Genomic DNA, 22213 nt, shown 5'->3' with positions numbered 1-22213 from the left:
GAAATCTCCTTTTCAGGCACATCAGGAACACAAGCTTCTGCGTGAGAGACAGATGCCTCAACATCGGGCACATCATTGGCAGAGGTGTCTTCATTGGAAACTTCCTCAAAAGCAGGTGCTTCAAGAACATTCATGGTTTTAGTACGCGACTTGTAGTGCTTTCTGGCATGGGTTCTTGAATCCTTCGTTGCAGAAGCCTTCTTGGATTGAGTGGAAGAATTCACATTCAAACCCATCACTTTGACTCCAAGAGAAGTCTTCTCAATCTTGCCTTTGATAGGATCTTGCTTTCCTCAGACTTGAGACATGGTGAAGAAATAGTGCAAAGTGAACAAATTCAAAGAATTGATGAAAAATTGAGAGCAAGGAAGGACAGAGGTTACGGAATCAAATAACACGACCGGTTGTGAGATTGAAATTTGGCTGTTGGGGATGATTATATAGCAGTTGAGTAATGAAGAAGCAACCTTGATGATGATGTCATAACAGCAGTATTGGTAGTTACGAGAAAACTAGCCGTTAGAGCAAAAACGTGCGTTAATTGCTATGCTTCTTCAAATAGGCAAATCCCAAGATTTCCTCTCAATTTCTCAAAGGTGGTAGCATCAAGTGGTTTGGTGAAGATATCTGCCAATTGCTTTTCAGTGGGAACATGCTCCAAAGTGACAATTTTATCTTCTACCAAATTTCTGATGAAATGATGTCTGATGTCAATGTGCTTAGTCCTACTATGTTGAATAGGATTCTTGGAAATATTAATAGCATTGGGATTGTCACAATACAATGTCATGACATCTTGCTTGACTTTATACTCCTTTAGCTAGGGGTGAGCACCGGTCGGTTACGGCCGGATTCGGGCTCAAAACCTCCCAACCGATCAAAACCGAGTGCATGATATTGTGGTCCGATTCCGCCCAAACACAGCTTCGATTTGGCGGGTTTCGGGTTAAGCGGGTAAATGGGTCAGTCGGGTGGGTTCAATCGGATCTGGAGGAGATGAGTTTCTCAAACCTTTACCCAGAAAAATTTAAGAAAAAAGAAGGAGATGATGGCAGATTGGACGACACCATGGTGCTAACTAAGATGTGAGGTTCATGGAGTTTCAATCCTCTCTAGCGCCTACTGCGGCAATGCTATGGTTTGCCTCCGCTAAGCTTCAACTACACAGATCTAACACTCAATATCATGCTGCGGCCACCAGATCTTCTGCGGTGTTGTAATGGTTTGGTTCCCCTCCGGTGAGCGTCATCAACTACTCCATTGTAGCACTCCATCTCCATGATCCATCCTTTGCTTGGTCTTGGTCTTCATTATCACCTGATCTACCTCAACTTCTCACAACATCCTCATCGTCTTTTTAGTTTCCATTCATGGGTATTCATTCACCTTGTTTCTCCCACTGACATAAACCACCGCCACTCTATGCAACAAAGTGGGTCTTGGTTTCCTAAGACGTGGATTTTATCTTAGTCTCCAATATAAATTATTAATGGTGGATTTTTAATTTTCTTTGGCATTTAAAAAGAGTAAATCTGACATTTGAAAAGACAATGCTGCAAAGAGGTAGCCTACTAGCCTGTGACTTTGGAAAAGCGTGTGTCATTAATACTGCAAGTGTGACAGTGCGGGACAACTGCATGTTTTGAATTAAAAATTAATAGTATCTCTTGGGCGGGTTCGGGTTCCGATGGATTAGGTTTTTCAAATCCGAACCTGCCCGTTTAAACCCACATGGAACCGTAATAATGACCCGTGAAACCGTGAACCCGAGTTGGACCGCCCGTTTGCCTTGGGTTGGGCTCGGGTAAGCCGGATCCGGTTCGGGCCGGATATTTTGAGCAGCCCTACCTTTAGCATTTGCTTCATCCACATGAGTTGAGTGCAACTACTCCCAGCCGCAATATATTCAGCTTTAGCAGTTGACAATGAGACACAATTTTGCTTCTTGCTGAACCATGAAATCAAGTTGTTCCCTAGGAAGAAACAACCTCCATATGTGCTATTTCTGTCATCAGCACTTCCTGCCCAATCTGTGTGGGCCACCCCTAAGCACACAGCTTAGAGATTTCCCACGTTAATACATATCGCTTCTCTACACTAATACTTTTGCTGCACCATTTTTTTCTCTCTTTCTTTTTCTTTTTCTTTCCGAGAACTCACTCATACCTCATCATGTCTTATCTTTTCTTTCTCAAGATGCTAAAAGAAATAAACGTAGCGGAAATAGTAGCGTAAGTAGGAATAGCGCCATGGTTTGAGAAACATACACTTATATTACATCACTTGCTTATTTATTCAGTATTATACATCATAAGGTTTGGGCTATAATACAGGGAACCACCCATAGTAGCAAGTGATAACATCTTCACTTCATATTATACATAAAGGTTAGAACCAAGGTCTGAGGAGAAAGTCTTCTAAGGTGTAGGGTCATCTAGCAGAGGGTTGGTCATGGTTTTGTCAGTCCTACTCCCGGTCCATCTCCTCACAGCTGAATCCCACTAGCGGTCACTGTTACACTCCATCCATCGGGACTCACGAACTCACCAACGATAGTCGGTACTGGAAGGTCCATCATGGCTAGGTAAGGCGTCGACATCTAGAAAAAAGGTGTAAGGGTGAGATACAGAACAACTCAGACATAAATAAATATATAAGTTAGTCAGGCAGAAGTCAGGCAATCAATCATATTCACAAAGCAATCAATCAACCATGTTCAGACAACAACAATCAATGAACAGTTAAGACCTGCAAAAACAACTATAAATCAATCAAATAAAATAATTATGCAGTTATGTAATGCATGCCACCACGACATCCAATAAATATCTCATATAAATGTTTATAATATCAAAATGTTTGATATCAAAATGTTTATATCCTTTCCTAATTAATCATATAAATACTACTATCATAACTTTAAGCTAACAGGTCTAGGGCGGGATGTTACAATCTGCATCACAATAACCAACAAGAGAAGAATTTGTATCATGTGTATAGAGAATGCTATAATCACATGTACCATTTATGTATTTGATGATTCTCTTCACTTGCAAGAGATGACTAGTCTTCGGAGCAGCTTGATATCTAGCACAAGCACCAACAACAAAGGTGTTGTTTGGCCTGCTAGCAGTGAGATACAAAAGACTACCAATCATGCTCCTGTATAAGCTTTGATCAACATTCTCCTTGCTCATCCTTAGATAGCTTGATATGAGTTGCAGCAGGATTTCTTTTGTGACCGGCCTTCTCTAGCCCAAACTTCTTGACAATACCTCTTGCATACTTGTTCTGTGAAATGAACATAGAGTCTTCCATTTGCTTAACCTGAAGACCGAATAAATAATTCAGCTCACCTACTAAACTCATTTCAAACTCTGATTTCATTTGTTGGACGAAATGCTCCACCATCGTGTTCGACACCCCACCAAACACAATATCATCCACATTTATCTGTGCTATCATGAGCTTTCCTTTGTCATTTTTCACAAACAGGGTCTTGTCTATTCCTCCCTTACAATAGCCATTGCTGACAAGAAATTCTGTGAGTCTTTCATACCACACCCTAGGAGCCTGTTTTAATCCATACATTGCCTTCTTGAGCTTGTACACATGATCTGGATGATGAGGATCTATGAATCCTTTGGGTTGTTCAACATAAACTTCTTCATTCAAATACCCATTCAGAAATGCACTCTTGACATCCATCTGATAGAGTCTAAACTTTAAACGGCAAGCAACTCCCAGTAAGAGCCTTATAGATTCCAGTCTAGCCACTGGTGCAAAAATTTCATCAAAATCTACTCCTTCTATCTGGGTGTAGCCTTGAGCTACCAACCTTGCTTTGTTTCTAGTAACCACTCCATTCTCATCTGACTTGTTCTTGAAAATCCACTTAGTACCAATGATGTTCACTCCTTAAGGCCTTGAGATGAGATCCCAAACTTCATTCCTTCTGAACTGATCAAGCTCTTCCTGCATGGCATTTATCCAGTATTCATCAGTCAGTACTTCCTTGATATTTTTGAGTTATATCTTGGAGATGAAACATCCATGAGCAATAAAGCTTCTAGATCTGGTAGTCACTCCTTCCTTAGGATCACCAATAATGTTCTCTTGAGGATGAACCTTCTGAATTCTGATTGATGAGGCTTTATTTGAAGTAATCACCTTATCTTCTTGTTCATCAGCACTAATCTCATATTCATTGTCGAGGATAATTGGCGGGACATCGGCTGGGACATGTGCATCATCATCATCTTCACTTACATTTGTCTCCTCCCTTTCACTTGGTACATCATCTATAGAAACATTCACATATTCCATCATGGCCTTTGTGCGTGAGTTATACACTCTATAAGCCTTACTGTTTGTTGAGTATCCCATGAAAATGCATTCATCACTCTTGGGATCAAGCTTCCTTCTTGGTTCACGATCAGCCAGAATATAGCATTTACTACCAAAGATATGAAAGTGTTTCACAGTAGGCTTCCTTTCTTTCCAGATTTCATACTGAGTAGATGAGGTTCCTGCTCTAATAGTTACTCTGTTGTGAATATAGCACGCAATACTCATTGCTTCAGCCCAGAATTTGTTGGGAACCTTCCTTGCATGTAGCATCACCCTGGTGGATTCTTAAGAGTTCTATTTTTGCTTTCAACAATACTGTTCCAGCCAAGAACATAGAGATAAGGTATAATACCTAGAGAGGGAGGATTGCAATGTGCGAATCTAGAGAGAGAGAGCGTGTAACCACTTAGAGAGAGAGTATAACTGAATTTTAAGTTTGTTATTTCTCAAATGAGCTCCTAGTCCCTTACAATTGGTAACCGCCCCCTATTTATAGGGCTTGGGGTTGGGCCCAACATCCCTAACCGTCCTTAGTGGGCCAGTTGGGCCTCTCTAGAGAAGGCCCAACTCTCTGGCTCACGCGTCGCCCTGAGGCAAGCGTCCCTGGGCGGGGGCCCCTGGGGTCTCGTCCAGTCCACAAGACACCGAGCTTGAAGCATGAGAGCTGAGAGTTTCTTTAATAATAGGGGCGACAAGCACAAGATAAACTAATTAATGTAACAGCCTAGTGATCAAGAATGATTTCCAACATGGCATAGTATGTAAAGCTAAAGCTAATTTTTGATTTACTTAATGGGTTCGTATGAGCTTATGAGTCCAAAAGTAGGCTTGCGGCGACAACGCTATGATCTCTCGCCCAGCTCCGGTTGTGATCGCCGCGAACAATGGTGACTTGACGCGCGTAGGCCACATGTAACACACTTGAAGAAATGCGAAGGTCAGCGAATCTACAGAATCTCAACCGCTTCCTTCGAAACATCCCCTCAAATCGTAATAAAGCCTGCTAATTTGAATTTAAACCAATCAGCTTCAGCCGTTGTAACTTCTCATTTAATGTGTCGTTCCCACTCCCCAAAATCCCTCAACTGCAATCATTCTCCTGCCATCATGGTGCACGATTCTCCATCTTCCCCCCACGTTCATCAGCAACTAATCACAGGATTCTTACACGCGTATTCCCTCAACAGTCATACCTTCCCCTCGTAAGATACTAAGACAAAAATCAGCTACCTCATCTCCTATGACACTCCAAAATTTCTGAAAAAATAATGTCGGAAGCCCATCCCTCCCTGGAGGTTCCTGCTCTAATAGTTACTCTGTTGTGAATATAGCACGCAATACTCATTGCTTCAGCCCAGAATTTGTTGGAACCTTCCTTGCATGTACATCACCCTGGTGGATTCTTAAGAGTTCTATTTTTGCTTTCAACAATACTGTTCCAGCAAGAACATAGAGATAAGGTATAATACCTAGAGAGGGAGGATTGCAATGTGCGAATCTAGAGAGAGAGAGCGTGTAACCACTTAGAGAGAGAGTATAACTGAATTTTAAGTTTGTTATTTCTCAAATGAGCTCCTAGTCCCTTACAATTGGTAACCGCCCCCTATTTATAGGGCTTGGGGTTGGGCCCAACATCCCTAACCGTCCTTAGTGGGCCAGTTGGGCCTCTCTAGAGAAGGCCCAACTCTCTGGCTCACGCGTCGCCCTGAGGCAAGCGTCCCTGGGCGGGGGCCCCTGGGGTCTCGTCCAGTCCACAAGACACCGAGCTTGAAGCATGAGAGCTGAGAGTTTCTTTAATAATAGGGGCGACAAGCACAAGATAAACTAATTAATGTAACAGCCTAGTGATCAAGAATGATTTCCAACATGGCATAGTATGTAAAGCTAAAGCTAATTTTTGATTTACTTAATGGGTTCGTATGAGCTTATGAGTCCAAAAGTAGGCTTGCGGCGACAACGCTATGATCTCTCGCCCAGCTCCGGTTGTGATCGCCGCGAACAATGGTGACTTGACGCGCGTAGGCCACATGTAACACACTTGAAGAAATGCGAAGGTCAGCGAATCTACAGAATCTCAACCGCTTCCTTCGAAACATCCCCTCAAATCGTAATAAAGCCTGCTAATTTGAATTTAAACCAATCAGCTTCAGCCGTTGTAACTTCTCATTTAATGTGTCGTTCCCACTCCCCAAAATCCCTCAACTGCAATCATTCTCCTGCCATCATGGTGCACGATTCTCCATCTTCCCCCCACGTTCATCAGCAACTAATCACAGGATTCTTACACGCGTATTCCCTCAACAGTCATACCTTCCCCTCGTAAGATACTAAGACAAAAATCAGCTACCTCATCTCCTATGACACTCCAAAATTTCTGAAAAAATAATGTCGGAAGCCCATCCCTCCCTGGAGCTTTTGTTGGGTGCATTTGAAAGAGAGCTTCCTCCACGTCATCCTTTGTGAACCCAGCATTCAGGATCTGCAAGTGTCCCTCTATGATTCGACCTGAAACAAGAGAAGAAACTTCCTCCACCCGAGATGGGTTAGAGGTGGCAAACAACTGCATAAAATAGTCCATAAGGACCTTTGAAATATCACGATCATCTATAAACTTCCTTTCATTGTCCATAAGGACCTTGGAAAATGTCAAATGTCGCTATTTTTGCCACATTGGCTTGACACATCATCAATGTCCCACATCTTTTTATGTCAATTTAGTCCTCTCAGAAAATAAAAAGATAAAAAACTCTGAATTTATTAATACAAATTACAAAAAATCACCTAATCATCTTCAACCCCATCTTCATCTCCATCCTCAATCTCACCTCTTTTATTATCATTTCCAAAAAACAAAACACAAAATCCCTAAATCTTCATCTCCATGAAAATAAACTAAACTACATCAGCAAAATTAAGAACATAAAAAATTGTATCCAAATCTCAAAAACTCACGAATGCAATGTTTGCCCCAAGTTTTTTTTATTAAGCCAATATGTATATATGAAAAAAATAAGCACAAGAAGTGCAAATAAAGATTCCAGTACAGACTCAAGGAAAAAGAAAGAAAAAGAAACACTGCTCTCTGCCTCCTTCTTTTCTTTTACTCTCTCTTTTCAACCGTAACCTCTTCCATGTCTGTGTAATGTGTTTGTTTCTGAGATCTGGTAACTGTTAGCTTTTGAAACCTCGCAAGCTTTGATTTTTTTGGCTTCACTCTCAAACTCGTCCTCACCACCCACTGTCACTGGTAAATAGGTGAAAATCGTGAATCTGGAAATGGAAATCGAAAATCCTAGTGCTAGAGAATCGATTCGTACATGTATTGGTTCATGCCGCTTTGCTTGAGATCGACGACTTGGTCAATGATTTCGGGGAGATCTGAGGAAGAGTCAGGGGATGGCGTTTGGGCTGATGGATTTCGCCATTGCAGGAGAGAGAGGGAGAGGAATTAGGGTTTTGTTTAGGGAAGAAAGGGGGAAGCGGTGATAGAGGAGAAGAGGGAGAGAGTGAGGGTTTTGCACGCAGGGTGAGGGTTTCTGGGTTCTTCCTTAGTTTTTCTTGGGTTTTCTCTTTTTCTCTTGAAGTTTTGTGTATCTGGTTTCTGTATTTTCAATGTTGAAAGTGTTAGAAATTTCAAGAGGATGAGTGAATGATTTGTTTCTGGGTTCTTGTTTTGAAGGATGAAGGTGATGAAAGGTTGTTGAAGATGAGGATGAATAAATGTGATTTTCTGGGATTTTATTTTTATTTTTCTTACCCATTTTATTGTTGAAGATGATGATGAAAGGTTGTTGAATTTAATTATGTATTCATATTCATTAGAATTGGAATAGGCGTCTGGAATGAGATGAATTTTTTTTAAGTGGAAAGGTTTTTTTTTTTTAATTTTATGAGGGGACTAAATTGACATAATAAGATATGGATCATTGATGACGTGTCAAGCCAATGTGACAAAAATGGTGACATTTGGCATTTTCCGTCTTAGGGACTAACGGAAAACTGAACCAAGGACTAACTTGACCGACGGCGACACATTGAGGGATGAAAAACGACCATTTTGAAAGTATGAGGACCACTCCGTCTCAAGTGAACACAATCAAGGACCAAAATGGCTATTTACTCAATAATTCAAGGAAACCCTTTCAATTCGCATGGGAGGATAACAACATATAGGCCCCGTTTGGATAAACAGCTTAATTAAGCGCTTATGGTCATAAGTGTTTATGACATAAGCACTTATTCATAAGCTATTTTTAAAAATTTATTGAAATAAATTAAAAATAAGCTGTGTATAACCCGTCACAATAGATGTGTTGGTTGAATAAGAGCTTGTCATAGCATTTCTTGTGATGTTTGACAATAAAAAATGGATTTTATAAAAGAAATGCATTTCTTGTGATGTGAAAAAGGAAAAGTGCAGTGTTTGAACTTTGAAGGGTTGTCTCCACCAAAACACAGAGAGAACACAACACAACACAACACAACACAACACATAGAAGAAGCAACACTTCCCTCACTCATTCATTCACCTATTAGGGTTTCCCAATTCCCAATTCCAATGGCGGAGGTCATCAACGCTCCCCCGGATTCACTCGACAAATCCCCACCACCATCCCCATCCTCCGCCTCAGCTCCCCCACCTCCTCCTCCTCCTCCGCCGTCGCTACCTCCTCCCTCCGATTCCGATCTCCCTCCACCACCTGCCCGCAGGAGGGACAGGCGGGACGACCGGGATTTCGATCGTCCACCTAACCGCCGCGATTACTACGACCGCAGCAACAACTCCCCCCCCGCCCAAAGACCGGGACAGGGACTTCAAGTACCTCCTTCCCAACGCGACCGCGACCGCCGTCACTCCCCTCCTCCCCCCTACAAGCGTTCCAGGAGAGGTAGTCCCCGCGGTGGTTACCGTTACGGTCCCGATGACAGGTCACTCCTTTCTTCGCGTGAAATTGCTTCATTAGCTAGAATTTATCTTCATTCTGCGATTACAATAGTTGAATTCCATTTGATTAGCTGATTTCTGTGAATTTGAGTTTAGGTGTAGGAAAAAATTGAGGAAATTTCCTTATTTTTTAGAATTATCAGTATCAATGTAAGAGGACTCTGGGAAATGAAGCCAAATGCAGTTTGTCTGTGAGTGTGTTTAAGATTAGAGTTTTTCTATTCAGCCCGAAAACTCATTCACCATAATGCAATTTAACAACCAATAGCATAATAACAACTTGGCCAAGCAAGATTCATGTTGAGGGCAAGAGTTAATAGTTAGAGACTTAGAGCCATGTATGTTTCGTGTAATTCTCTCAGTACAATTTCGGACCACAAAGCAATTTCCTTTAAATTAACAGTGGATGTGTTTTTAACCAAGGAAAGCTGTTTGGTTTAGAATTAGGGATTTGTAGTTTAAATTTGTGTGTCCTGTAGGAACTACAAGACTCTGGAAATGAAATCAAGTTCGTTGTGTGTATGTGTTTTGATGTTGTAATTCTTGTTTCTAACTGGCCGTTATGTTTAATTATTTATCCAATCAAGTAACCTAATAAAGCCTTCCTAGAATATGGGATTTAATTTGGAATTGTGTTTCTGCAGTTATTTGCTCATTTTCCATAGTTCTGATGCAACTACTTCTAGCAATGCATTTTGCCATCATTTATAATTTCTAATATGTTACTTACCGAATAATGACACTATTGTACTTCGACTAGTTGTGGATGGGTTGTTATAAACTCTTTCTATGAGAAGTGAGAACAAATGACATGGTAGGATATTGTCTGGAAAAGTCTTTTTTGTGTATGCTTAAAATGTTTTTGTTTCTCTTTGCTAGTTAAACTTAGTTCCTTTACTTCTCTTTCCTCCCTTTTATTACCCCAAAATTTAGATCATGCTTTATCCAAATGTGTTTTTTTTTTTTTCTTAATTTACCCCATCATCTGATTGCAGCGGATTTGGATATGATAATTCTGGCGGTTATGAACGGGGAGTGGGTGGAAGGGTTGGTTATGTCGATGACAAGTCTTCTGGCCGATTTGGACATCGTTCTGCTGGGGGACATCAAAATGGGATTTCTGGTATGCTAATATTGTTAATAACTGGTTGTTTTTCCTATATCCTGTAAATCCCATTTTATCTATAGCTTCAATTCTATTCTTATTAGTGTTTTGCTTTTAACTAAATTATACTCTTAAGTCTTAACCTCCTTCCTTTGAATAAGAATATATATTTGCATAATAATTTGAGTTTCTTACCATTAGATGTCATGGTTTCTTCATTGCACGTTGTTATGTGTGCTGTGTTAAACTGGTAACATTCTAATAGATTTTCAACAAAACCCCATAAAGTACACCAATCAAGCAAAAGATAGTAAGATACGTACTCTCTAATTAAAAGCCAAAATATGTATTTCCCAAATTTATCCTAATCACCTAGAAATGAAATTGAGTACAGTGAAGATCTCAGGTCCACAATTATAAGTGTGCATTTCATTTCAACCTTGTCTACAAATGAAAAAAACTAACATGATCGAGATTTCAAAGCAGTCCCAGAGAAGAGTGTGCGGTTTCTGGCTTCTTATTTGAAGGGCTCACAGTCTTAAACACCATATAGTAGCAAATCAAATAAGTACCCATGAATGTGCACCTATATTGAACTGAATATATATCCATGCAGGTATGGCAGCTGTATAGGACTGCTCTTGTACTCATCCATGCAGGTGACTACTGAATTAGTCTGCTCATTCATGGTGAGAATAGGTTTTACGATTTACATACTACTGTACAAAAAGTCATAGACTACCAAAAACTTTTCCTATAAGGTGGGATGAATTACATGAATCCCATTGTGTTTTCTTCAAAACCAATTCTTCATAGAGTCCATTTAATTCTGGAACTTTTTAATGGTTTAACATAGATCCTTTCTTGGTCTACCTCTACCACTAATCATTAGGCATCTTTCTTTTGAACAACCCTTCTAACTTGAATTTCTATTGGCCTAAGTCTCAGGTTCAATCTTAGGTGTGATTCTATTAATATTGTTACTATATCACTTTATACTTTGAGTTGAACAGCCTTTTAATGGTCACAAATAGGGTGGGGATTGAGGAAGCTATTCGTTGTCTTGGCTTCATTGAAGCTTGATATATTTTATTTGGAATACATAATATAAGCTCAATTATATATTTGAGCTGAAGTGGATCAAGCTTTACGATATTTATTATATTTTATATATCATACAAAAACAATCAAAGGCTTTATTATACTCTATATTTCGTAATTAATTTAAATTATTGTAGTTATATAATTGAATTTGAAATGAAGTTTAATTTTTTAATTGTAATTTGAACTTAGGTTGAGTTCAACCTTTGTTTTTCAAGTCAGGTAAAGCCCGGCTTGATCTTTAGTTTAATGAACAATATTCCTTCTATGTGTGAACATGTGTTTATGCTTGGCTTGGCACTATCACACAGCTAATAGGCAAGCCTATAATTGTTGTCTTTCTTATCTTTTTGGACTTTGGTTGGTTTTCTTATATTTTGTTATATACTTATAATGAAATTATCAAGCTGATCTTCAGCTACACGCCTTGTCAGTTAGTACACTGTACTCGTTTATGATAGCCAACAGCATTAGTTGATTGATTTATTGCTGCCTTTTTCTTTCAAGACTGAATTGATAAGTTGCAATTTCAGTATTGTGCAGTCCCTTTTGTAATTTACTTCAATAATTTAATTGTAATTTGTTTGGAATTTTTCCTTAGAGCAACTCCAACCCACAATTTCTTATTTGGTTTCTTAACACACTATTCGGCACTATTTTGCACTATTCTTGTGGGCCCGCATTGACACATCAGACTTAAGAAACCACTAAGGAACTGAAGCAAATTTTGCTCCAACCCATGGTTTCTTAAATTACTATTTGAAGTGTCCCACCCGTGCTCCAACCCATGGTCACCCACTATATATTCTATCTTTTCCTCTCTCACTCTCCATTCATCCCCAAACCCTAGCCGTTCTCTTCTTCTTCCTCTGTTCTTCTGCAATCTTTCTTCCCTTCCTCTCTCCCTCACCTTCTCCTGACTTCTGGGTTCACTTCTTCTCTCCCTCACTTCTTCTCTGTATCCACTCCTCTTCTTCTGCCACAAACCCACCCCCAACCGGCCACCACCGCCACCAAACAGCCACAACCCGCTGCCACCGCCACTTAACAGCCCCAATCCGCCCCAAACCAGCCACCACCGCCACCAAATAGCCACAATCCGCCCCCACAACCCTTGTTTCCATCAAATCCGCCACAAAGGAGCTTCCTTTTCCGCTCTTAGAGTCAAGATTGATAATGAATTTTTTTTTTGTTTGTGCATTTCTAACTTCAATTTGGCTTCATCTTTTTCAAAGCACATATAAGTATACAACCTTGCTAGTGTGTTGGAAATTAAAAAAGAAAATGAAATCACTGACTTTTCAAGTTTTACCCAGATTGAAGAACAAGATTGTGTTTTTTTTGTCATGTGAAGAACATTTTCTTTTCCAGATAAAGACAACTTATTATTCATAAGTTCTTATGTTTTTGGTATTTACTATTTGCAGATGTGGAATCCAATCGTGGTTATGCAGACTTGCCAAGTGGCAGTGCACAAAGGTCAATTTTGTAGTTTTTCTTTTATACACACATAATTTGTGTAACTTAAAAACATATAATAAGTTGTGTTTATCGGTAGAACAAAATGTCGTTTGTACCTCTTTGTTTGTTACAGAAACCTATGGCGGCAAAGAGACATATTCCTAAAATCAAATTTTATAAAGCCACAATTTCTTGATAATTTGTTTCTCGTGACCAGTTGATATCTAATTTAATTATTATCTAGGTTTTGGACAAATTGAGTATAAATAGATCTGTGAAAAATTTAACAACATCTGCATAACTCCTTGAACTTCTAATTTGAATTCACCATACACTGTTTGGGGGAATCCCTGCGTCAAATCAAAGAGCTGTACTGCATGTCATCCTCGACTTTGCATGCTTTTTGGTACATGCAAATTTTTTAGTTATTAATAGTAAGAGATTCTCATCATGCCATATTTAAATGCATTGTATTCAATTTTTATTTTCATGTGCAATACATTGGGAGCCTTAATGGTGAATGGATAGAGATTACAGTTTCCTGAGCATACTGTTGGTTTTAGTGGGCACTGAGTATCAATTATCAGCTAAATACTTAAGTTTTTTGTTCATGGTCCCATATTTTATATTTATAATGTTATGATCTTGTTGCTCCTGAACTTAAGGAGCACCTAGATCATTATTCTTGTCTTGCTTCTATGTACGACACATCTAAGTTAACAGTTATTTCTTGTGTTCATCACCGCATGCCCATCTGGTGATATTTTTATGCCAAAGTGTCTTCAACTGCGTTTTCTCAGTATATACTGAAAGTAACACTTATTGAAAACAATGTCTAGTGATAAATCAATCTTGGAAAACATGTTAATATTTGGTTAGTCGTTTCAGAGAAGGGTTGATGTCCTATAAGCAATTCATTCAGCAGCTTGAGGATGATATACTGCCTGCTGAAGCAGAACGTAGGTAAGTTCTGAAAAGTTATCTTTTCCGTCATGTCTAAGCATTCAAGTATTGAATTGTTTGTTGACTAATGTTATTTGCAACTGATTTTTCTAGGTATCAAGAATACAAGACGGAGTACATTTCCACCCAAAAAAGAACCTATTTTAATTCTCATAAGGATGAAGAGTGGTGTGTGTTTTTATTTCATCTAAAAATTTGTAGTTTTTCAATTTTAAAATGTTTAATATGTAAAGTACAAAATACCATATTGTTTCAAGTTCAAACAGTTTGATGTTTTTTTCATTATTTGTTTTACTTTTTTGATGTAGGTTGAAAGATAAATATCATCCAACAAATTTGCTTACAGTCATTGAAAGGTACGTTTATAAACTAGGTGTCCACTAGGGTGGTCAATTTAAAAATTGGTCCATTTGTGGTCCACTATTACGAACCATTAGATCTTAGAATCTAGGAATCTGCTATAGATGAATGGCTAGGATTGAAAGATGATAAAAGGGTAAAAGTGTAAAATTCTTTCTTTTATTAATTAAAAAATAAAACAGATAATAATTTCTAAAATTTCATTCCCAAATTGAAAAGAGAGATTGGTGCAAATATGCGATGGAGGCAAACAAAGTGAAACTGGTCCAGAAGGAGAGTTGAAGGTTCATTCGATTTCACTTTTTCAAACGCGTATACTTAGTGGATCTAATTTAGAGAGCTGAAGGTTACAGAAATGGTGGCAAGGATGTAACGGTGCTGAAGCGATGGTGGCACTGGTAGAACACTCAGATCTGTTTCTCAGAGTCCTAAAATATCGATTAGTTCGGTTTTCGCAACCGCCAGAATTATCATATCCAAATCCGCTGCAATCAGATGATGGGGTAAATTAAGAAAAAAAAAAAAACACATTTGGATAAAGCATGATCTAAATTTTGGGGTAATAAAAGGGAGGAAAGAGAAGTAAAGGAACTAAGTTTAACTAGCAAAGAGAAACAAAAACATTTTAAGCATACACAAAAAAGACTTTTCCAGACAATATCCTACCATGTCATTTGTTCTCACTTCTCATAGAAAGAGTTTATAACAACCCATCCACAACTAGTCGAAGTACAATAGTGTCATTATTCGGTAAGTAACATATTAGAAATTATAAATGATGGCAAAATGCATTGCTAGAAGTAGTTGCATCAGAACTATGGAAAATGAGCAAATAACTGCAGAAACACAATTCCAAATTAAATCCCATATTCTAGGAAGGCTTTATTAGGTTACTTGATTGGATAAATAATTAAACATAACGGCCAGTTAGAAACAAGAATTACAACATCAAAACACATACACACAACGAACTTGATTTCATTTCCAGAGTCTTGTAGTTCCTACAGGACACACAAATTTAAACTACAAATCCCTAATTCTAAACCAAACAGCTTTCCTTGGTTAAAAACACATCCACTGTTAATTTAAAGGAAATTGCTTTGTGGTCCGAAATTGTACTGAGAGAATTACACGAAACATACATGGCTCTAAGTCTCTAACTATTAACTCTTGCCCTCAACATGAATCTTGCTTGGCCAAGTTGTTATTATGCTATTGGTTGTTAAATTGCATTATGGTGAATGAGTTTTCGGGCTGAATAGAAAAACTCTAATCTTAAACACACTCACAGACAAACTGCATTTGGCTTCATTTCCCAGAGTCCTCTTACATTGATACTGATAATTCTAAAAAATAAGGAAATTTCCTCAATTTTTTCCTACACCTAAACTCAAATTCACAGAAATCAGCTAATCAAATGGAATTCAACTATTGTAATCGCAGAATGAAGATAAATTCTAGCTAATGAAGCAATTTCACGCGAAGAAAGGAGTGACCTGTCATCGGGACCGTAACGGTAACCACCGCGGGGACTACCTCTCCTGGAACGCTTGTAGGGGGGAGGAGGGGAGTGACGGCGGTCGCGGTCGCGTTGGGAAGGAGGTACTTGAAGTCCCTGTCCCGGTCTTTGGGCGGGGGGGGAGTTGTTGCTGCGGTCGTAGTAATCGCGGCGGTTAGGTGGACGATCGAAATCCCGGTCGTCCCGCCTGTCCCTCCTGCGGGCAGGTGGTGGAGGGAGATCGGAATCGGAGGGAGGAGGTAGCGACGGCGGAGGAGGAGGAGGAGGTGGGGGAGCTGAGGCGGAGGATGGGGATGGTGGTGGGGATTTGTCGAGTGAATCCGGGGGAGCGTTGATGACCTCCGCCATTGGAATTGGGAATTGGGAAACCCTAATAGGTGAATGAATGAGTGAGGGAAGTGTTGCTTCTTCTATGTGTTGTGTTGTGTTCTCTCTGTGTTTTGGTGGAGACAACCCTTCAAAGTTCAAACACTGCACTTTTCCTTTTTCACATCACAAGAAATGCATTTCTTTTATAAAATCCATTTTTTATTGTCAAACATCACAAGAAATGCTATGACAAGCTCTTATTCAACCAACACATCTATTGTGACGGGTTATACACAGCTTATTTTTAATTTATTTCAATAAATTTTTAAAAATAGCTTATGAATAAGTGCTTATGTCATAAACACTTATGACCATAAGCGCTTAATTAAGCTGTTTATCCAAACGGGGCCTATATGTTGTTATCCTCCCATGCGAATTGAAAGGGTTTCCTTGAATTATTGAGTAAACAGCCATTTTGGTCCTTGATTGTGTTCACTTGAGACGGAGTGGTCCTCATACTTTCAAAATGGTCGTTTTTCATCCCTCAATGTGTCGCCGTCGGTCAAGTTAGTCCTTGGTTCAGTTTTCCGTTAGTCCCTAAGACGGAAAATGCCAAATGTCACCATTTTTGTCACATTGGCTTGACACGTCATCAATGATCCATATCTTATTATGTCAATTTAGTCCCCTCATAAAATTAAAAAAAAAAAACCTTTCCACTTAAAAAAAATTCATCTCATTCCAGACGCCTATTCCAATTCTAATGAATATGAATACATAATTAAATTCAACAACCTTTCATCATCATCTTCAACAATAAAATGGGTAAGAAAAATAAAAATAAAATCCCAGAAAATCACATTTATTCATCCTCATCTTCTACAACCTTTCATCACCTTCATCCTTCAAAACAAGAACCCAGAAACAAATCATTCACTCATCCTCTTGAAATTTCTAACACTTTCAACATTGAAAATACAGAAACCAGATACACAAAACTTCAAGAGAAAAAGAGAAAACCCAAGAAAAACTAAGGAAGAACCCAGAAACCCTCACCCTGCGTGCAAAACCCTCACTCTCTCCCTCTTCTTCTCTATCACCGCTTCCCCCTTTCTTCCCTAAACAAAACCCTAATTCCTCTCCCTCTCTCTCCTGCAATGGCGAAATCCATCAGCCCAAACGCCATCCCCTGACTCTTCCTCAGATCTCCCCGAAATCATTGACCAAGTCGTCGATCTCAAGCAAAGCGGCATGAACCAATACATGTACGAATCGATTCTCTAGCACTAGGATTTTCGATTTCCATTTCCAGATTCACGATTTTCACCTATTTACCAGTGACAGTGGGTGGTGAGGACGAGTTTGAGAGTGAAGCTAAAAAAATCAAAGCTTGCGAGGTTTCAAAAGCTAACAGTTACCAGATCTCAGAAACAAACACATTACACAGACATGGAAGAGGTTACGGTTGAAAAGAGAGAGTAAAAGAAAAGAAGGAGGCAGAGAGCAGTGTTTCTTTTTCTTTCTTTTTCCTTGAGTCTGTACTGGAATCTTTATTTGCACTTCTTGTGCTTATTTTTTTCATATATACATATTGGCTTAATAAAAAAAACTTGGGGCAAACATTGCATTCGTGAGTTTTTGAGATTTGGATACAATTTTTTATGTTCTTAATTTTGCTGATGTAGTTTAGTTTATTTTCATGGAGATGAAGATTTAGGGATTTTGTGTTTTGTTTTTTGGAAATGATAATAAAAGAGGTGAGATTGAGGATGGAGATGAAGATGGGGTTGAAGATGATTAGGTGATTTTTTGTAATTTGTATTAATAAATTCAGAGTTTTTTATCTTTTTATTTTCTGAGAGGACTAAATTGACATAAAAAGATGTGGGACATTGATGATGTGTCAAGCCAATGTGGCAAAAATAGCGACATTTGACATTTTCCGTCTCAGGGACTAACGGAAAACTGAACCAAGGACTAACTTGACCGACGGCGACACATTGAGGGATGAAAAACGACCATTTTGAAAGTATGAGGACCACTCTGTCTTAAGTGAACACAGTCAAGGACCTAAATGGCTGTTTACTCTGAATTATTTCTTCTTAGAAATTTCCCAAACATTTTCACTACCAAGGTTAAGTTCTCATAACGTAGCGACGAAAGAGGAACCTCATACAACTGATTAAGGATGACAATGAAAGGAAGTTTATAGATGATCGTGATATTTCAAAGGTCCTTATGGACTATTTTATGCAGTTGTTTGCCACCTCTAACCCATCTCGGGTGGAGGAAGTTTCTTCTCTTGTTTCAGGTCGAATCATAGAGGGACACTTGCAGATCCTGAATGCTGGGTTCACAAAGGATGACGTGGAGGAAGCTCTCTTTCAAATGCACCCAACAAAAGCTCCAGGGAGGGATGGGCTTCCGACATTATTTTTTCAGAAATTTTGGAGTGTCATAGGAGATGAGGTAGCTGATTTTTGTCTTAGTATCTTACGAGGGGAAGGTATGACTGTTGAGGGAATACGCGTGTAAGAATCCTGTGATTAGTTGCTGATGAACGTGGGGGGAAGATGGAGAATCGTGCACCATGATGGCAGGAGAATGATTGCAGTTGAGGGATTTTGGGGAGTGGGAACGACACATTAAATGAGAAGTTACAAGCTCATAAGCTCATACGAACCCATTAAGTAAATCAAAAATTAGCTTTAGCTTTACATACTATGCCATGTTGGAAATCATTCTTGATCACTAGGCTGTTACATTAATTAGTTTATCTTGTGCTTGTCGCCCCTATTATTAAAGAAACTCTCAGCTCTCATGCTTCAAGCTCGGTGTCTTGTGGACTGGACGAGACCCCAGGGGCCCCCGCCCAGGGACGCTTGCCTCAGGGCGACGCGTGAGCCAGAGAGTTGGGCCTTCTCTAGAGAGGCCCAACTGGCCCACTAAGGACGGTTAGGGATGTTGGGCCCAACCCCAAGCCCTATAAATAGGGGGCGGTTACCAATTGTAAGGGACTAGGAGCTCATTTGAGAAATAACAAACTTAAAATTCAGTTATACTCTCTCTCTAAGTGGTTACACGCTCTCTCTCTCTAGATTCGCACATTGCAATCCTCCCTCTCTAGGTATTATACCTTATCTCTATGTTCTTGGCTGGAACAGTATTGTTGAAAGCAAAAATAGAACTCTTAAGAATCCACCAGGGTGATGCTACATGCAAGGAAGGTTCCCAACAAATTCTGGGCTGAAGCAATGAGTATTGCGTGCTATATTCACAACAGAGTAACTATTAGAGCAGGAACCTCATCTACTCAGTATGAAATCTGGAAAGAAAGGAAGCCTACTATGAAACACTTTCATATCTTTGGTAGTAAATGCTATATTCTGGCTGATCGTGAACCAAGAAGGAAGCTTGATCCCAAGAGTGATGAATGCATTTTCATGGGATACTCAACAAACAGTAAGGCTTATAGAGTGTATAACTCACGCACAAAGGCCATGATGGAATATGTGAATGTTTCTATAGATGATGTACCAAGTGAAAGGGAGGAGACAAATGTAAGTGAAGATGATGATGATGCACATGTCCCAGCCGATGTCCCGCCAATTATCCTCGACAATGAATATGAGATTAGTGCTGATGAACAAGAAGATAAGGTGATTACTTCAAATAAAGCCTCATCAATCAGAATTCAGAAGATTCATCCTCAAGAGAACATTATTGGTGATCCTAAGGAAGGAGTGACTACCAGATCTAGAAGCTTTATTGCTCATGGATGTTTCATCTCCAAGATAGAACTCAAAAATATCAAGGAAGTACTGACTGATGAATACTGGATAAATGCCATGCAGGAAGAGCTTGATCAGTTCAGAAGGAATGAAGTTTGGGATCTCATCTCAAGGCCTTAAGGAGTGAACATCATTGGTACTAAGTGGATTTTCAAGAACAAGTCAGATGAGAATGGAGTGGTTACTAGAAACAAAGCAAGGTTGGTAGCTCAAGGCTACACCCAGATAGAAGGAGTAGATTTTGATGAAATTTTTGCACCAGTGGCTAGACTGGAATCTATAAGGCTCTTACTGGGAGTTGCTTGCCGTTTAAAGTTTAGACTCTATCAGATGGATGTCAAGAGTGCATTTCTGAATGGGTATTTGAATGAAGAAGTTTATGTTGAACAACCCAAAGGATTCATAGATCCTCATCATCCAGATCATGTGTACAAGCTCAAGAAGGCAATGTATGGATTAAAACAGGCTCCTAGGGTGTGGTATGAAAGACTCACAGAATTTCTTGTCAGCAATGGCTATTGTAAGGGAGGAATAGACAAGACCCTGTTTGTGAAAAATGACAAAGGAAAGCTCATGATAGCACAGATAAATGTGGATGATATTGTGTTTGGTGGGGTGTCGAACACGATGGTGGAGCATTTCGTCCAACAAATGAAATCAGAGTTTGAAATGAGTTTAGTAGGTGAGCTGAATTATTTATTCGGTCTTCAGGTTAAGCAAATGGAAGACTCTATGTTCATTTCACAGAACAAGTATGCAAGAGGTATTGTCAAGAAGTTTGGGCTAGAGAAGGCCGGTCACAAAAGAAATCCTGCTGCAACTCATATCAAGCTATCTAAGGATGAGCAAGGAGAATGTTGATCAAAGCTTATACAGGAGCATGATTGGTAGTCTTTTGTATCTCACTGCTAGCAGGCCAAACAACACCTTTGTTGTTGGTGCTTGTGCTAGATATCAAGCTGCTCCGAAGACTAGTCATCTCTTGCAAGTGAAGAGAATCATCAAATACATAAATGGTACATGTGATTATAGCATTCTCTATACACATGATACAAATTCTTCTCTTGTTGGTTATTGTGATGCAGATTGTAACATCCCGCCCTAGACCTGTTAGCTTAAAGTTATGATAGTAGTATTTATATGATTAATTAGGAAAGGATATAAACATTTTGATATCAAACATTTTGATATTATAAACATTTATATGAGATATTTATTGGATGTCGTGGTGGCATGCATTACATAACTGCATAATTATTTTATTTGATTGATTTATAGTTGTTTTTGCAGGTCTTAACTGTTCATTGATTGTTGTTGTCTGAACATGGTTGATTGATTGCTTTGTGAATATGATTGATTGCCTGACTTCTGCCTGACTAACTTATATATTTATTTATGTCTGAGTTGTTCTGTATCTCACCCTTACACCTTTTTTCTAGATGTCGACGCCTTACCTAGCCATGATGGACCTTCCAGTACCGACTATCGTTGGTGAGTTCGTGAGTCCCGATGGATGGAGTGTAACAGTGACCGCTAGTGGGATTCAGCTGTGAGGAGATGGACCGGGAGTAGGACTGACAAAACCATGACCAACCCTCTGCTAGATGACCCTACACCTTAGAAGACTTTCTCCTCAGACCTTGGTTCTAACCTTTATGTATAATATGAAGTGAAGATGTTATCACTTGCTACTATGGGTGGTTCCCTGTATTATAGCCCAAACCTTATGATGTATAATACTGAATAAATAAGCAAGTGATGTAATATAAGTGTATGTTTCTCAAACCATGGCACTATTCCTACTTACGCTACTATTTCCGCTACGTTTATTTCTTTTAGCATCTTGAGAAAGAAAAGATAAGACATGATGAGGTATGAGTGAGTTCTCGGAAAGAAAAAGAAAAAGAAAGAGAGAAAAAAATGGTGCAGCAAAAGTATTAGTGTAGAGAAGCGATATGTATTAACGTGGGAAATCTCTAAGCTGTGTGCTTAGGGGTGGCCCACACAGATTGGGCAGGAAGTGCTGATGACAGAAATAGCACATATGGAGGTTGTTTCTTCCTAGGGAACAACTTGATTTCATGGTTCAGCAAGAAGCAAAATTGTGTCTCATTGTCAACTGCTAAAGCTGAATATATTGCGGCTGGGAGTGTAAGATCAAGTTTTGATCTAGTAGTACAACTCTATGTTTTGATGATTACAAGTTAACCTTTTGATATGAACAATTGTGGTACTCTAACGTGTTTTTCTGAGTGTGCTATTTACAGGCTCTGACCTCAACTCAATCTCACACAAATCAGAAGCACTGT

General features: G+C 39.3%; 1 protein-coding gene across 5 annotated transcripts; it reads left to right on the top strand.

Annotated features, from left to right (window-relative positions):
• The first annotated feature begins 8719 nt into the window (after positions 1 to 8719).
• On the top strand, positions 8720 to 21711 carry LOC130745369 (serrate RNA effector molecule-like). 5 transcript variants are annotated; one of them, XM_057597567.1, is made up of 7 exons: positions 8722 to 9279; positions 10291 to 10418; positions 12929 to 12980; positions 13851 to 13921; positions 14019 to 14093; positions 14234 to 14281; positions 21344 to 21711. In XM_057597567.1, exons 1-6 carry the CDS (start codon positions 8909 to 8911, stop codon positions 14236 to 14238), a joined length of 702 nt encoding a protein of 233 aa, XP_057453550.1. In that variant the 5' UTR covers positions 8722 to 8908; the 3' UTR covers positions 14239 to 14281; positions 21344 to 21711. The 5 variants fall into 5 exon arrangements, 4 of the variants coding, with proteins under 4 accessions (XP_057453549.1, XP_057453547.1, XP_057453550.1 ...); XM_057597565.1 differs by having other exon boundaries at positions 13851 to 13925; positions 21344 to 21705; XM_057597566.1 differs by lacking the exons at positions 14234 to 14281; positions 21344 to 21711 and having other exon boundaries at positions 8720 to 9279; positions 14019 to 14210.
• The last annotated feature ends 502 nt before the right edge of the window (positions 21712 to 22213 follow it).

The sequence above is a fragment of the Lotus japonicus genome, chromosome 3 (genome assembly GCF_012489685.1).
Source record: "Lotus japonicus ecotype B-129 chromosome 3, LjGifu_v1.2".
Classification (NCBI taxonomy): domain Eukaryota; kingdom Viridiplantae; phylum Streptophyta; class Magnoliopsida; order Fabales; family Fabaceae; genus Lotus; species Lotus japonicus.
This window is presented reverse-complemented; position numbering and strand designations above follow the sequence as displayed.

Excerpts from the sequence above, each read along its gene's own strand:
- LOC130745369 (XM_057597564.1), top strand. The coding sequence starts at position 8,909 with ATGGCGGAGGTCATCAACGCTCCCCCGGATTCACTCGACAAATCCCCA. Across the intron at positions 9,280-10,290 it reads CGTTACGGTCCCGATGACAG|CGGATTTGGATATGATAATT; the intron begins GTCACTCCTTTC and ends ATCTGATTGCAG. Across the intron at positions 13,926-14,018 it reads CCTGCTGAAGCAGAACGTAG|GTATCAAGAATACAAGACGG; the intron begins GTAAGTTCTGAA and ends TGATTTTTCTAG.